General features: G+C 40.9%; 1 protein-coding gene across 3 annotated transcripts in view; it reads right to left on the bottom strand.

Moving 5' to 3' along the window:
• svild (supervillin d) overlaps nt 1-16574 on the bottom strand; it is a 50979-nt gene that overhangs the window by 12527 nt on the left and 21878 nt on the right. For all 3 annotated transcript variants that reach the window (XM_022213885.2, XM_022213886.2, XM_051939651.1), the window contains 6 exons: nt 14412-14473; nt 11094-11191; nt 9811-9907; nt 8013-8542; nt 6804-6939; nt 131-278 (listed from right to left, as the gene is read on the bottom strand). In XM_022213885.2, coding sequence (XP_022069577.2) covers nt 131-278; nt 6804-6939; nt 8013-8542; nt 9811-9907; nt 11094-11191; nt 14412-14473 — 1071 coding nt within the window. The remainder of the gene's footprint in view (nt 1-130; nt 279-6803; nt 6940-8012; nt 8543-9810; nt 9908-11093; nt 11192-14411; nt 14474-16574) is intronic.

The raw sequence follows: 16574 nt of genomic DNA, 5'->3' as shown, positions 1-16574 counted from the left end.
ACTTAACATCTGCTTATCATTTATCTCAAAAAAACAACAACAAAACAAGTCAAAGTGAAGTTTAAGATCTGTCACGGCAGAACAATGATCTTATTTGGGCACACTTAAAGAAAGCACACTGGATATTCACCTCTCTTGGCCATACGTCCAGCCACCGTGAACTGGACCGAGTCATTGGCTGCTCCTTTGCCTTTGCTCTTCCACTGCTCCTCCTTGTCCTTGAGGATCTTCATCCTCTCAGCTAGCGACATTTTGGGCTCCACATCCATATTGGATTTCTGTTGGAACATCGATTCAAATGTAATTCCACTTTTGATGCACTGGTGATGGTTTACCAACATAAAGGGCGCAGACCACACGCTCTCATACACCGTGGGTTTGATTTCATACAGGAGCAGACAGTTCTAAAATGTTACACGAGGATAAGAAGCACTCTGGTGACAGTGAAAGAAGGATACAGAAGCAAATACACAGGCAGAAATTAATCTAACAGGGAGTTAAGGAAAATCCCATGACTTTATGCAGAAGCTTGGCTCTTTCCAAAAGTAACTGCTTCCTGGGGTTTTAATGTGTAATTCAAACTTTATTTTTACAACACAAAACATGAGGAATGTTGAGTCCCGAAACTAAAACACCAAAAATCCCCTTTTATATACCGAGGACATCCATCACCCACTATTCAGCAGAACATTCCTCGTGATTTACTCCTGCTGCCATATTTGCACCTGAACTCGACCATTAAAAATGAATTGGCGGTGGTTTACTGGGGCTCCCTGTCCCACTGGAACGCAGGAGCTACAGCAATTAATGCTATTCCACTCCTAAATATTTGAAGCGTTTTATGGCCCTGTGTGGGGTTTTACTTCCACCCCGTCTTCCTTCACTAATAATGAGCAATTCACCGTGTATAATGGACCGTGAGAGGTGACTTCCTTAGATTACATACAGCTCAGTCTATTCCCCACATAATTTTTGATGATTAAAGATGAAGATACCGATTTACAGTGTGCACATTTTATCAAAACTTAATTGCAGAAAACATCAGGTCTATTCTGTAGTGGAATAAATATATAAAAGACAACTGTGAACAAAACTGCCAGTTAAAAAAGTCAGAAAATCTACTGGTTTTTGCATTCATTTATAGTGCATTTTTGTGTCGCTTGTCATGTATGACATACAGCATTCATTCACATGAAGCCAACAGCAGCGCACTCAGTTTGAACTGCATTAAATTAAAGCAAAAGACGAACAAATAACTGGGATTCCCAAAAACCAAATAGCTTGTTAGAGTCGTGGAGGAACGTTCTTTGTGGATGAGTGATGATCTTTGTGATCTGCTGACTGTCATTCTGTAACTCATAGCATCATATTTACTGTAAGCTCTGCACAGTCCACTTAAACATTTACAGATGGCAGTGGCTTTAAAAAGAAAAAGATGCTTGGCTGCAACAGTGGGGGACTGCAGTTTGGCATCAGAAGCTACAACAGGAAGAGTTTCCTTGCAAAGTAAGTTGTCCATCTTAAAATCTTTTAGGTCAAAACAAAAATGTCTATTTTAAACTTTTCAATACATTTCTGCATGGGTGGCTTGCAAAATGCTAAACAAGATAACTAACAATCAAACGCATACAGAGATAACGTACTAAAGGTCCAGGGTTCTTACTGTCAGAGTTTTCCTTTACAAAGCCAACCCATCTTTGACTTTAAGACAACTGTTTATTTTATTAAACAATGAGTTGCCTTCCTTCTAATTATATTTCCAGAGCTATCGGTGACGTCACCCATTTGTTAGTTTTATTCAGTCAAAAAGCACAAACTCAATAATATCAAAAAGTTAAATAGATATTTTCGCCTGTTTTGGCAAAAAAAGGGAAGCTTTTTTTGTTGCCATTTACAGCAACAAATTTCTTTTTAAATCATAATTTGATCCAAGAAAATGGAAAAACACCAAGTGTGTTGACACTCTCAACCACCTGTACACTCAGGCGAACCACACACTCTCTTTCTTCATCCGTCTCATGCGGTCAAACATTAACTTGACGTGAGACAAAAGCTCAAAGACATACATTTAATCACGCTGCTATGCACACAGAGACAGTTGGATCGACTGCACTTGTAGAGCACTGTTCGTCTTTAACAGAAAAATGTTGTCACTTTCACACACACACATTCACCAATGGGAACAAAGCTGAAATTATATACAAAGTACCTGGAATTTTCAGTTTGTGCTCAGTAACATGGGACTGCCTGCCTCTTCTAATTTCTATATTACTAAGCCGCAAAAGCCCACAGTATAAGTGTAAAAGGTTCCCTAGATAATTTGCGATATTTGAAGTGTGTGTTATCAAGGACATACGGTGTCAATATCAGTAGGATCTGATCAGGTGCAAAGCAAAAAGCAGAACAAAAAAATTAGGACCACCTTAATGAAACCTTTCTTTTACAGAACACAATACAAAAGAGGATGCTTCAAGTAATTTATAAAATGTCATCACATAGTTTGTGCAGCAGAGCAGTTCCAACTCCATTAGTTACAATCCTCCCAGAGTTGTTTGCAGCACATGTAACAGAGCAGACAGTGGTGTGAAGGTGGTGCGAAGTTGAATTTTGTCTTCATGCTAAGTTGCTGTGCAGTTTGTGACATACGTTGCCGGAAAGATAATTAACAGCGACCCTATCATTTTCCCTTGTCAGTGTAACTCAAACATTTATCAGCCAAAAATCCAGTATCCGGTATCGGTTGGTCTCTAGTAGTACCGAAAAGGTTGAAAGAGACTGCTGCAAATGCTCAACTAAAGAGAAATGTTCAATGTTGTTAGCATGTTGAACTTTCAGACTGCACTTCTTCCCAAGCAGGGGCTTTTTGGGGAGGAAATAATTTCCCTGGAACTTCATTTAGACACAAACATACCTAGTCCCTGGAGAGAGTTCCTGTGGTTGAAATGTGGCTTTACTTAAGATCACTTCAATGTGACACTTTGAACAAGCACATCCAGGGATTAACCCATTCTAACTCCTGAGCCACAGCCACCCCAACATACTGGAGAAGGACATTAAACTAAACTCTTGCTGATTTGATAAGAGCGTTGTCTAATTTCTTTAGAAGGAGAGATAATGATGCTATTATGGCCAAGAAACAACTCTGAACACTAACAAGATTAATTTCTGTACTACAGAATGGAGCAAATCTTGTTTTTTCCACCATTAGATAGTTATAAACACCACTCCTATTCCTTTTCATAGCCTATTATGGCCTTTTAATGTAATAATACTCGTACAGCCATGCAAAAACACAAACTGTCTAATCGCAGTCCAAAAGTACTCTCACACACTGGCATAGCCTGCCTCTGGAGTCAATCAGAGAGGGGAAATACCTTGGCCTGACAGGACCCCAGAGAGAGGGGAGGAGAGGAGAGGAAAGGGCCTCAAACCCCCACAGGAAACCATTTTTCTCAGCCTTGCCTTACTGTATGGTGTAGGAAACCCTTTGGCCAAACCACTAACACAGATATCGACCACCTGTGGATAAGCAAACCACATTCATGTGGCACCAGCAAGTATGTCGACTTCTCAGAGGGAATCAGAGGGTTGAGAGGTTGACCAGTTGAGAAATAAGAGCAAAACATTAAGTAAACAAGCCTATACTAAGAGGACACACACACACACTCACCTGAAGGGATGAGGAAAGGTTGACAGGCAGGTGTCAAAGTCAAAGAAAGGGGTAGAGTCTGCAGGACAGGACAAAGGCCATAGGAACAGAGAGGAGAAAGGGAACTGGAAAGAAGGATAAAAGGAGGAGGGAAGTAAGAAGAGGAGAAAAAGAATGCAAAATTGTAACAGGAGAATGGAGAAGAAGCAGGGCAACATTAGACTGCAGCAGCTGGAGTTAGAAAGACTTAGAATGGGAGTCTAAAGAAGAGACATGGGTCATTTGTCTGGCATAAAGTGGGTCAGGGTGGGACTGTTGATAAGAGTGCACTGGGAGACAGCAGAGCTTACAAAGTGACAGTACAATGTGCCCATATGAGTCACTAGTCTTTACAATGGTATAAAACTAGCTTCTGGATTTAGCTTTATTTAGTGTTTCCCCTCGTGGATATGATGCCAAAAAAAGGGATTCCTTTGATTTCTTTGAAGCTATAAATATGTCTAAGTTCTTAACAGCAGATACTATTTGTGTCCAAGACAAATCTCCTCTGGAACAATAAAATCTATCTTATCTCATGTTATTTTGATCCAACACACTTGTGATGTGTTGGAGATCGTAAACTCAATTTATGACTATCCAACCAAAAGTGCCTCCCGCTGGTTCAGAACTCAGCAGCTTGGTTTCTTACTGGTTTTAGCAGACGACATTACATCACCCCAAACCCGGCTTCTCTCGACTGGCTCGCTGTTTGTTTTGGAGTTGATTTTCAGATTGTGCTGATTAATTTTAAAGCACATCGGGGTCTGTCCTTAAGCTACATAACAGGAACGCTGACCTAATATGAACCAGCTTGCAGCCATAACACCTCAAGTAGGGCCTTTCTGGCTGTATCAAGGTCGAGGCTTAAATCTAAAGATGGCCGTTCTTTTGTCAATTTCACCTTAATTCTGCTTTGCTTTATGGTAGCTCGCTGTCTGGCTGCCTGTTATTTTGCCTTCTCGGTATCCTCCTTTCGCTTTGTCTGTCAAAGAGCTTTGTAAGCCCTTGCTATATAAATAAAGTTATTATTATTATTGCTATTATCATCATTGTCATCTGTAATACATTTTCCTGGAATCAACATACTGAGGGCAATATCTGCAACTGATAATTAGTCTTAATGCATTTAAGTATCTCTGTGGGAGCTGCAGTGTCAGTGTTTTGGATTTTGGGGAGATGTCCAACTAGTCTTTGTTGAGTCATCAGCTGAATATGAAACCCGGGCATTTAGCAAATCCTGGAGGATTTGAAGGCAAACTCTGCACTTCAAATATTCTTCTAAGGACTGTCTAGATGATGTGGAGATTTAAAAACTGCAACTTAGTGCTATACCAGAACAGCATTCAGACTTACAAAGCAGTGTTTCTTTGTGTTGGATACTATTAATCATTAACTGGAGGCATGCTGCCATCGGTCAGTGCAACTTATGACTTAAAGTCTTCAAGCCACAACAGACTTTCTTTAAATTAAATTTACAACACTATCATTTTACAACACCATGGTGCACAGGACAGCTTAGCAAACAGGAAACATCTGGAGCTGGCCATGGCCTGTACCATGCATGACACATTCTCTGGTCTTCCACATGTCAGCCGAAGAGCAAAAACATCTGATCCAGCTTGGCAGCGTATCAGGTAAAAGAACATGTCTAAACATTAAACTAGTGGCCTTTTCTCAAGAGATAGATGGAAATGTAACAAGTCACATCCAAGTAAATGTCCCATAGCTAATGCAGACATGGCATCAATGCCATAATCTAACCAAACCACATATTATCTGCATCTGTGACATAAGTTAGTTTCCCTGAGCTCCACAGTAGCAGCCGCAGCAAACAGCAGGTTTCAATTCACAAGAAATAACTTCAGACACAATTAAAGAAAGAAATCCACAGACTCTGGACACCAGCTTGGCAGTGCTTCATGCATTGGGCTGTTGAGAACGCAGTTTTTGTGCCGTTCAAGGAAATACACTAAACGTTTATGGACTTTGCATTGATTTATCATACTGAGGACAAAGCACACAAGTATAAAATGATATCATTTTTCAGTATTTGACTGGGGATTCGCTCTGATTCTGGCCGGCTGTACTTACTTATAAAGTAGCTTTTTCCAGACTTGGCGTGGATTTATTCTAACGTTAGCTCATCTTTGGATGAAGCATGAACGCAAACCAGAAAATCCCTCAAGAGGATCACTGATCTTGACATACCTCCAGCTGAAAGATGTTCAGAATAAATAAACATGACATCACCTCTCTCGTAGAGTATAACCGGCTCTTTTGGGGATGTCCATGGGGTTTATATTCCACTGGTGCAGTACGATCCTGTACTTCCACCATCCATGGAATAGTTTAGTGTTGTTTTTCCACTTCAGTACTGACTGGCACTGGTGGTCTTGTTTATATAGAAGAGAAGACCATGTAGGTAACCTGCATAAACTTCCATCACCACCAAGTACAGTAGGTCCGCTGTCTTAGCATGTGTCTGCTAAATGCTCTATGCTGACATGTGCAATACTGTTTGTCCTGGATGTTTATATACCTTTATGATAAGTGAAAGAACACTACGAGGAACACAAAAGCTTGCTTATGAAGGAAATTATTTTTCTAACTTTGAGGAGAAAAGAAAAGAGGAGAGAGCAAAAGCCGACAAAGGAAGGAAGCATTAGCTTGGAGGGTTTGCAGGTGTTTGGTCATGGTGTAGGATTTTGTTTTTACAAGGGCTAGGAGGCGTGTCCGTTTTTCTCTTTGGGAGGCGAGCTGAACCCTGGATCTCTGGCTTTGGCATCACCACTCCCAAATCTGCTGTAACCCCAAGCCCTCATAACCTCACACTCTCTTGGCAGCAACTCAGGGAAATAAGCTGATTCAGCAGAGGGAGAAATGTGTCCATAGCCAACTTTGTCTTTGCCTGCACAGAAAGCTGAAGGGAAGCTGCAACATATGGCCGTTTTTGTTCAGTACAGCTGCTTTTCCCAGCCCAAGACAGTGACAACTCTTTAGATGATGCTGTCATAAAATGTCAAGCAATGTACCCCTAATGTTAAAGAAGTCTTGAGGAGGCATGGTTTAACTGATCAATTTGTGACCCAAGAACAAAAGCGTTACAAAACCTTACCTTTTTCTTCCAGTTATTTTCAGCATCGTGGAGCTGGCTGAAGCGATCAGCCAGTGATGTCTGGATCAGGTCAGATGGTTTTGGCTTCTTCAGTCTGTCCTTCTTCTCAACGTCTCCACTATTGAACTCCGCCAGTCTGAAAAAAAGTGAAAGATTTATTTGTTCTTATTCTTGACTGTTTTGAAGGTAGCAATAAAATGAACTGCGTAGTTTACGTTTACTTTGCATTTTGGAAGAATGGAACCCTCTGAACCCCAAAGTCAGCCAGCAGGTTTGAAAGGCATGTTTTCTTCTAAAATAATAGCCAAAACCACACTATTTATCAGAGCCAATGAGTGTAAAGATAGAAAGGACGATTAAGAATGACAAAGAACTTCATTCTGCATATCACCGTTAAAAATATGATAAAAATAAAATTGTTGGACTAAATGCATTCTGTTTATTACAAAAAACTCTGTGTCCTACTACATTATAAAATTCAGAGACTTTTCAGCTGAACAGTGGGCAGTGCTTACCCAGAGCAGATAGAAGACAAGTATAGAAACAAATACAAATGTAAGCAGTTAAACATCTATAGCATAGAGAACCTTGGTGACACTTGTAGGCACTTGGACAAATATTGTATTTGTTAATTTCATGTTTTTTCATTTTTTGTAAAAGAAGTAAATCGAAGAAACTCAACCACTTTTCTATCATAACTGCACATACTGCATAGAAGACATTTTTGAGTTCTCACTACTTCTAGCCATGACTCGAACACAACCAGAACACTTGATAAAATGAGAAAATTGCCCAAATACTACTTGGTGTTTAGAGAGTATTATAGATATCTAAAAGTTGAATTTGCCGGCTTACTTGCTGTATTGTTCATTGCAACAATTTCCCTACTGTAAATGAAGGAATTTGCAATATCAAACTTGCTCTTTTCGTCTGTAGCAGCGCTGACAATATTCATGTATTAGGAGTTTTGGCCTTTTGGCTCAATTAAAAATGAGTCCAAACTAGAGACGTAATAGAGGAGAACTATTTCCTATCGAAAGTTAACAGACTAGGTTTTAAAATTGATCATATGTACACTGAAGACCAAACTCTAGCATTAATTATCATGAAGTATAAAATGTTTCTCACTAATGTTCATACTCGTCTGTGATATTTCAGATGTCAGGCCACATACTGCATCATTATGTGCATGTCGGAGTACATTCTCACCTCTGTTTGAGTGACGAGCCCACACTTCCTTCCAGGCTGCTCTCCAGCTCCTCGACATCCTCCGACACTGTGGAGGTCTTCTCCAGGCTCTCATCGGGCGAAGGACTCCGCATCTCCTCAAAGCTCCCTCTGCTGCTGCCGTTGCTGCCCTGACTCTGCTGTCTGTCGATGCTCAAGCACTGTCCGTCCGTGATATCATCAGCGAATGACTCATCCTCATTCTCTCCATTGACCTCTTCCTCCATCTCATCCTCTTCCTCCTCCTCCTCCTCCTCCTCCTCTTCTTCGCTCTCAGGGTGGCTCAGGGTGACACTGCTCTGTCTGGCTGGCACTCGTTCCGGCATCGAAGCGTCGCTGTGGTCCGACTCCACGCTGGTAGAGCGGCTTTTCTTTAGGATTCCCTTAATGCCCTGTGGCCCCGAGTCTTGGCGCTGCAGCGAGGAGGCAGACTGGCAGGGAGGACTGGGAGGGGGAGAGGCGTCTCTGGTCTTGCTGAGGGGGAGAGCTCTGTCAGAGAGGAGACTGGAAGACTGGTGTGGAGTGGAGGAAAGAGAGAGGGGAAGTTGTTTTTACTACCAGTCATTACATTAAAAATATATGGAAAAGAGTATTAAAATTGTAGAACAACTTGCAGTGTATTCTATGGTTTTGGACATTTTCCAGTTACAACTGCTCTGTAGTTTCCACATAAACAGTGAAAACCCATCTTATTATTCCTTGTCTGAAAGACTATACAGCACAAAACCATCATCAAAAACACATACTCCCATTCCAATTACTACTGTCTCTGCTTTCAGTGACCAGCTGCTACTATCAAGAGAGTCTGGGTTAGTGTGTCAGATAAGCATTATGATGGGTTAGAGGGACGGAAAGTGAGAATAAGCAAAAAAAGAAAACAAAGGGATTGGGAGAGGAGGAACAGTGGCGGCTAGAAACAGGGATCAAGTGTAAATTAAAGAGTTATGAGGTGAAATAAAAAAAAAAACATGTGTAAAGAAGAACTGGGAAGGATTTCTACTTCAAATCTACAAGACTTGATTGGGACGGCACACATTTGTTGTGTCATTAAAATGTAAAATAACGTGACAAGGCCAAGTTATCTGAAAATACATTAAAAATTTTGAAGCACCAACACTTCTTTCAAAATCGGGAAGGAACGATGCATGTTTTGTGTGTGTGTGTGTGTGTGTTCAAATGTTATCAATTAAGCGGCACAACAGCAGCTGAAACAACAGCAGACGTCCTACTGACAAGTCAGAAGTTATGAGGGCGTGCTGATTTAGGAGGAGATGAAGGAAGGAGCAGACTGTGAGGCCAGCTGGGTGTGAAAGTGCAATGCTAACGTGGTGGTCTGCTTTAATGAACACCAGAGTGCGTGACGTGTGTGGGCATTTGTGTGTGGAAGCATGTGTACATGGTTTTATCACTTGTGAGGATCAGATCTGGTTGACTGAATAACACGATGTCCAAATGTGTTTCAGAATGAGAGTCCAACTGCACATCAGCGACATGAATTATAATCTGCACGTCAACCTCAAAAACAAAGCTTTAATCTAAACCAGACCAGAGGAAAATAGAGCCAAAGTTAAGGTGAGTAACGGTTTTGGAATTGGTTTGCATGTGGAGGTAACTTTTTTCAGAAGTGCAGCAGCAGTGATCAAAAATAGGATTTTTCAGAACACAATTCACAAAGATGGCTTTTGTATTTGAGCATTCTGACTGATGAAAAACATTTTTTTAAAGTTTCTGTAAAGTGTTACAATATCTTAGTAGCTTTTGTTATAAAAAGAAAACTGACCTTTGTTTCCTCTGCACATTCGTGTCGATCCTTCCAAGAAGGCTTATCTGTAGACTCCTTCTCTTCCATCACTTTGCTTTTATCAGTTTTAAGGAGGCTGAATATATCAACAGAAATGGACACACATGGTAGAAACAGACAGAAAGAGAGGAAAAATGTAAAAAGTTTACGCAAAAACACTTGACCTAGAAAGAGCTGGCAGCAAGGTAATTCAAAACACAAAATGAGTCATGTAACAATCATTATGTTGCCATCATGACAATCTCCTTGTGTTATGAATATATTACCTGTGGTTTAGGATATAATTACCATTTGAATTTATATGATTTATATCTGAGTAAAGCTTGTATCACAGTTCTACTCCACACAACTGCAGATGGTTTTGCAAACACAAATGGAGCTGTAAAAATCAATAGCCAGTCACTAAACTGGTGTTTTCCAAGCGATGCAGGCTCTGTTCCAGCATAATGATAGACACTGAATGTGGAATTCTCTAATACACCACAATAAACTCTGGCAAGCTCAGCCACGAGTTCATAATGATCTCATCTGATCTCGTTTTGACCTTTGAAAGGTAATGCTGTTAACAAACCTTTGCTTTTACATTCTGTGTCAGGTCTTTTCTGCACATAACACTTTTGATTTTGTAATTAGCTTGTTAAAATTATTGATTACATTTTGCATACATTATATTGTGTGCAATTTAATGAAGCTTTGCTAAGTAGGCCAGTGGAAAGGTTCAGCTGGAAGCGATTCCTGACTTGGGAGGAAACTGAGAAAAGCTCTGTTTAAACTCCTTACAGACAGCAAAGTGGCAGGAGTTAATTGAGTTTTGTCTTTAACCTATCTAATCAGAATGCACTCCAGTGGTTACAGTGCTAAGTACAGTCTGGCTCTCACTGCTGCAGCTCTTAGCTTCAATCTGGTTTACATCACCATGGTTACCATAGACCCCTCAGTGTTTGCGTGTTCATGCATGTACGTGTGTGTGTGTATGTGTGTGTGTCTGTGTGTGTGGTATTAAAGGCAAGCTCTTCAGGTTTATCTGGTTTATCTCTGCAGCTGTTTACAACATTAGACAGCCTTTCAATTGGCCTGTAATTACTCCTTTGCTTCAGCCTGTGCCTGTTTGTATGACGTGTTTTTAAGGTATCTCCACCTAACGACAAGTGCCGTACCATCTATAATGCACCACAGCTGGCAAAGACATTCAAAGTTTTAATGTAGCAAGTCCAATGAAACAGTGCAACTATGTTGGTATTAAAATCAGTTGAATTGCTCACCTGGTCGAGCCTTCCTCTTCGTCACTGATGATTTTCTGATGTGTTACTCTGTCATCAGCACGCCGACTGCTGCCTCCATCCTCCGTCCCCTCCAGTTCCTGCAGGTAAACAAGACGGGGCCGGAGCCAAAATGTCAGGTTCAAGTTTAAAAGAAATACTGCTCAAGTCCTAAAGCTGCTGTAAGGAATATCTAGATAAAGGAAGTGAATGAATGGATAAGACTCCACCCATCCACTTTAGAAAACTAGTTAACCCCTGCCATGCTCCAGCTGACTTGCTTAAAGGTCAGCGTTGTAATTTGCGCGCGAGTACGAGACGTCTACCCACCCTGAGTACATACAGTTAAAACTAAAGCAGAAAGGGATGAGCGTGGCCGGGGCTACTTTTTCCACATTAAAGCAAAGCCTCCTCAAGGGAATCATTGTGGTTTGTTTTTATTACTTTTAACCATCTCCATGGTCAAATATTGCTTCAGTGGGAATGCTGACTCCGGCTTGGCTCTTTTTAGGGAAAACAAAACCCACCAATGAACACCTCTTAATCTTTTTAATGCTTTTTTTACTGTTTGTTTTTGTACAGACTTAACAAATGAGATATTATGTGTCTATTCTATAACATAAGGGGTGTTTTGTTACCTTCAGAGAAAGACAGGCTACCCGTTTTCCTATGTTCCCAAGTCTTTAAGCTGAAGTTTTCATCCAGCTCTTTTTAAGAAAGTGGAATGGCCCACTTCCCATATATTCCTTGCAAAGAAAAAGGATTTCTGCACCTCATTATATCAAAACTATTTTTCACGGTCTACTAGTCAGATTCTTTCTAACTTATACTAAGTGTGAACTGTGCAGGTGTGTCAGTAAACACTTTACTAAGCGCCTGCGGTGACCTGGTAAGAATAAGTGGATCTCCAGCTGTGAAGAAAAACAGCACAAACCAAATTCCCCTGAATTAGAGAACACTTACAAACTAATTGAAGCTCACTGATTATAAAGAAGGAACATATTTTCCATTCGAAAGGATGCACTGCCTTCTGCAAAACAGATTCTTCCACATGCATGGAACTCCAAATATAAATGAGCTGTATCTCTCTCCAGGAGTCTCCATGTACATATTTTATTTCCTCCATCTGTGCTGGAAAGCAGACATGCTGTAACTCTGTCTCTTGTGATGGAGACACTGACTCACCGGTTTTCATCAGTGAAATATGGAGGAGAAGTGAGTGATAAGGAAAAAGTGAAGACAGAAAAGAGGTATCTGTCACTGCTGATGACGGTCAAGTGAGACACCTTAAAACAACAGATTTGGGTCAGGACAAAGAATGGAGGAGGTAGTGGGGGTTAGCAGTGAAATTTTAGGATAGCCTCTTTGTGGGAGCCTGTTTTCCCAGCAAGTTTTTTGGTTGGAGCAACTTGCTGCCATCTGGGTTCACTTGGCCAACCTTGGCACTGCTCCTGGTCTGTAAAGGCCAAGTTAGAACAGCTATTTACATCAAACGTCATGAAACCTAACCACTTCTGAAACCTAAGCAGCCTGGGAAAGCCCCATACTCAGTTCATTCTTAAGCACACATGCAAAGAGCTCCCTTAGGATTGAGGACGTTATCAAAGCTTTGTTCCTGAGTGCATCTTTTAGCCTGCTACACTTTTCTTCCCACTGCTGCTCCAAGACCCTGATGGACTATGTGAGTTGAAGTCATGACTTTGGCCAAGTGTGCATCCAGGTGCAGAACAGCTCAGTGCTGTACGGACCGGCTCAATTTGTTATTAATGGAGCTGACTTCCAGAGGGGATTTGAAGTGCACACCAGCTGCAGTGGAAAAAGCTGTGAGTAAATCAGCGAGGGAAATTAGAAGAAATAACCATAGACTCAAAAAATTTACATCCAGCAACTGTGACATCACCTGTAAGTTTATAAATTAATGTTTTGAACCTTGGCTTTGGTTTTGCTGTCATTTTTGCAGCTACTAAATTTAAATTTGGGGAAAAAAGAGGATACAGCTTAGATGCAGCTGGGGTGTGAAAGTGCTTCCTCAGGCTACATCAGGCAAACTGGACCTCACACATGTGCAAGGAAATGTTTGACACACAATAGATTGTGTGCTATAGACTCAGTCATAAATGTTTCTATCATTTCAGAGACATCATATTGGGCTGCATTCATTTCCTAGAGACTTATTCTAACCCCAAACTGGAACAAAAATCTAAACTTACTCTAACCTTAAGCCAAGTCTTCCTATCGAAATTGAATGATTTATGTTAAAGCTGCTGTCCGGAGTTTGAATCGCAGCGTCTCCCAGAACACTGGTGGTCCCAGCCTCCCTCCCTCTGATTTCGCCCCTTTATTTGTGCACGGGCGCAGTACATGAGAGAAGTGCCCGGAGTGCTGCAGCATCTCGCCTGTTTTGCTGATTTCCCCTCTTCTACATTTAGTACATTTAGTAAATAATAAAGGAATTACGTTAGAATGCTGTATTGAGTCTAACCTGTCCTAATACCAAAATAACATGAATCTGCTAGGACGAACGAGTAAAGTTTCAATATGTGATTACACTCGTGCATCCCTCTCGATGACGTTGTTTATCAGACTTAGTGCATTTACGCGTGTATATGTGTTAGATTGTTTATTTATTTCTATCTAGAGTTCAGAATTGCATGACTCCTCTGACGAAGAGTATGTCCCAGACGCCCCAACATCTTCCTCCAGAGGTCGGGCATCTAAACGAAGCCGTCAGGCGGGCTATGGAGGCCGTGGTCGGGGAGCGACGCGAGCACCCCGAGCCAAAAAACGTCCTGCAGTCTCTTGGCCTGACAAGCCGTGGGATTGGCAACTTTTCTGGAAGTTGCTGAGCCCTGATGCTCTCTCCTCCACAAGCAAAACAAATGTGCACGTGGTTGCGTAGTGCGTAGCTCGCCCACCTCAGCATGGGCTTGCTTGCTGTGCGCGTAACCGTTGATTGACAGCATGACAAAGCTGAAGCTCGAACTTGATTGGTCGGCAGCAACCGGCGCTTTTTGGAATAACATGGGGGTCTATGAGAGGAAGGCGGAGCTCAGGAATAAATTTTCATATCGCGTTATTCAAACTTTATATTATAGTATGGAACTAGACTAACACATTTAAGCTTTGTTAAAAAATGATACATAGATTGAAAACAAACGGAAACTCCGGACAGCAGCTTTAAGTGGAGTTGTTTTTTGCTCGTAAAAAGGAGGAGGGTCCCCACAATGTGTCTGTGGAAACAGTTTTATTTCCCCACAACAGGTACACAAAGTCCAAAAACGTTACAAAAAGGGAGACAGAGAGCAAACCAAAACACCGTACCTTAAAAAGAGACATCTTGGAAGCTACACTCCTCTTGGCTGAGTCCAGAGGCTTCTCATCAACTGAAAAGGAACACACACATACGTAAGGGTGACCGTGAACACAACAGTGAGAATTCATTTATTCAAACGGCGCAAATGCTTCAGTCAGGGTGTCACCTTGAGATATAGTTTCCAGATTGACAGCATGTGTTTTGTATCCACAACATAATGTGTTGTTGGAGCATAAACACACAAAGACAGACTTAACAGGTATTTTATAGCATGCAGGCACGAACATAGTCGCACAAATTCCCTACACACTGATATCTCTTCCTGTTGAAAATAAGCAGCACGAAAAAGGTCGATGAGCTGTGTGCACACACGCACCAAAGGTTTTTGGGTCAAATGGAAGTTTTTCTCACTCGGGTAAAGTGGACAAAAGGAAACTGAAAATCATATTGGTTTCACCAGTGCTTCTAAAATGTCTTTGCACCACAAAAGTAAATGAAAAAAGCCGCTGACCTCAAATTTAGTCTGAAAAGTCTTTTGGCATCCATGGATTCTGTGAGTCTTTCAGTAATGCAAGAGATATCTGACTTTTTTTTTAAAGAAGGGCAATACATTTACTTTGTGTTTGTGCATATGTTGTTAGAGAGAACAAGGCCTGCCTAATCAAAAGCAGCCCTGAGAATGTAACCTTCTGATCTGAACAAAAGAAACCTATTAAATTTAATGGTATTCCAAAACAATACAAATTTCTTAAGTCAGCACACTTAAATCCACTCTTCCACTCACTCTAAATCTGTTTTTATTGCCTTGACAATGTGACATTTCTAGTCCAAATAATAGCACTTCTCTGACAAACTCAAGGTTTCCAAGGGAAAGCTGCGGTTTTGATTTATGTTTCCAGGCTCCCCTGTAGTCCAGATCTTAGAATGATTTAAGTCAGATGATGAAACATTAAGCATTGCAGAGTGGTGACTCCACTCAGACTACACTCTTATAGTTTTGACTTTAGTCCAATCTTTTTTAACATCATCATCAGCCATCCAAAGTCCAAAGTAGATACAGAGAGAGAGAGAGAGAGAGAAAAGAAAAGAAAAACTCAAGAGACGGAAAAACTTCCACTTAAGTTTACAGACTTTTCTGTAAGTGTTTTCATCCATCTTACAAGCCTGCTCACTTACAGTCGTTGAGAGGTTATTGGATGGTCCTTTGACCTAAGAGTATCTAATAGAACATATATAAACACTAGCCAGAAGGAGCTGAAGAATAGTTCATTACAACATCACATTTGCATATTATAACTTATGGCCAAGCTTACATTCTTCAGTCACCGAAAAAAGTCAAAACAGAGAGTATTTACTGTAAACATGCTGCAGCTGACATAGACACTACATGCACAATGGGCACTGTCACCTACTGTGCACAAGACAATGATAATGTCGGGACCAGTCCCACTGCGACTTGGTGAGGAGTTCATTAGAAAGCAGTTGAATGTTTGTATGCTTTTATCACTGACTTGCAGAAAAGCTGAAGGGTCGGGGAACCCCTTGATGCGATCATGAGAGGCATTTTGGCTCAGAACGCCGACTCCTCTGCCAGCTCGGACAGGAAGCTCTATCAGCCGTATGAATGCGCTGCCAATGGCCTCTCAGACACACAAACACATCTTGTCTCCTAACCAGAAAAACACATTGGTCTTTTTCTCCTCTAAGCAGCACATCTAAAAGTCTGGCTAGACAGACAATAAATGATTACTATTGTATCCTGTTTGCCAAATTAATCAAGTCCTCATCACAAAATCATAACCATGAATCACTGAATGCACTTTATTTTCTAATTTCATAAAACAGATTAATTCTAAAAGATTCAAGAGATCTGAATTAAATGTGGATTTATGTTTACACAATGTGATGTAAAATGTAAGTATTTAAAAAAAAATAGTAAAGCCATTTGGTGCACATTCAGTTAACAATGAAATATAGTAAATCAATGTTATGTTGAAAGAACAAGGAAGCCACTTAATGTGAAAATATATATGGCCATGTATGACAGTCTGCAGAAGAGTGTTTGTTCATTTCTGTCTTTGTGTTGTGTTTTAAATTTCACACCCTCTCAGAATCGCTTTACCAAGAAGAAGATACAGTCACTGCTGCTGTAAGTGAATAAGAGCCTCCGT

The sequence above is a fragment of the Acanthochromis polyacanthus genome, chromosome 19 (assembly GCF_021347895.1).
Source record: "Acanthochromis polyacanthus isolate Apoly-LR-REF ecotype Palm Island chromosome 19, KAUST_Apoly_ChrSc, whole genome shotgun sequence".
Taxonomy (NCBI): Eukaryota; Metazoa; Chordata; class Actinopteri; family Pomacentridae; genus Acanthochromis; species Acanthochromis polyacanthus.
The sequence above is the reverse complement of the archived record's forward strand: the minus strand, read 5'-3'. Positions and strand labels throughout refer to the sequence as shown.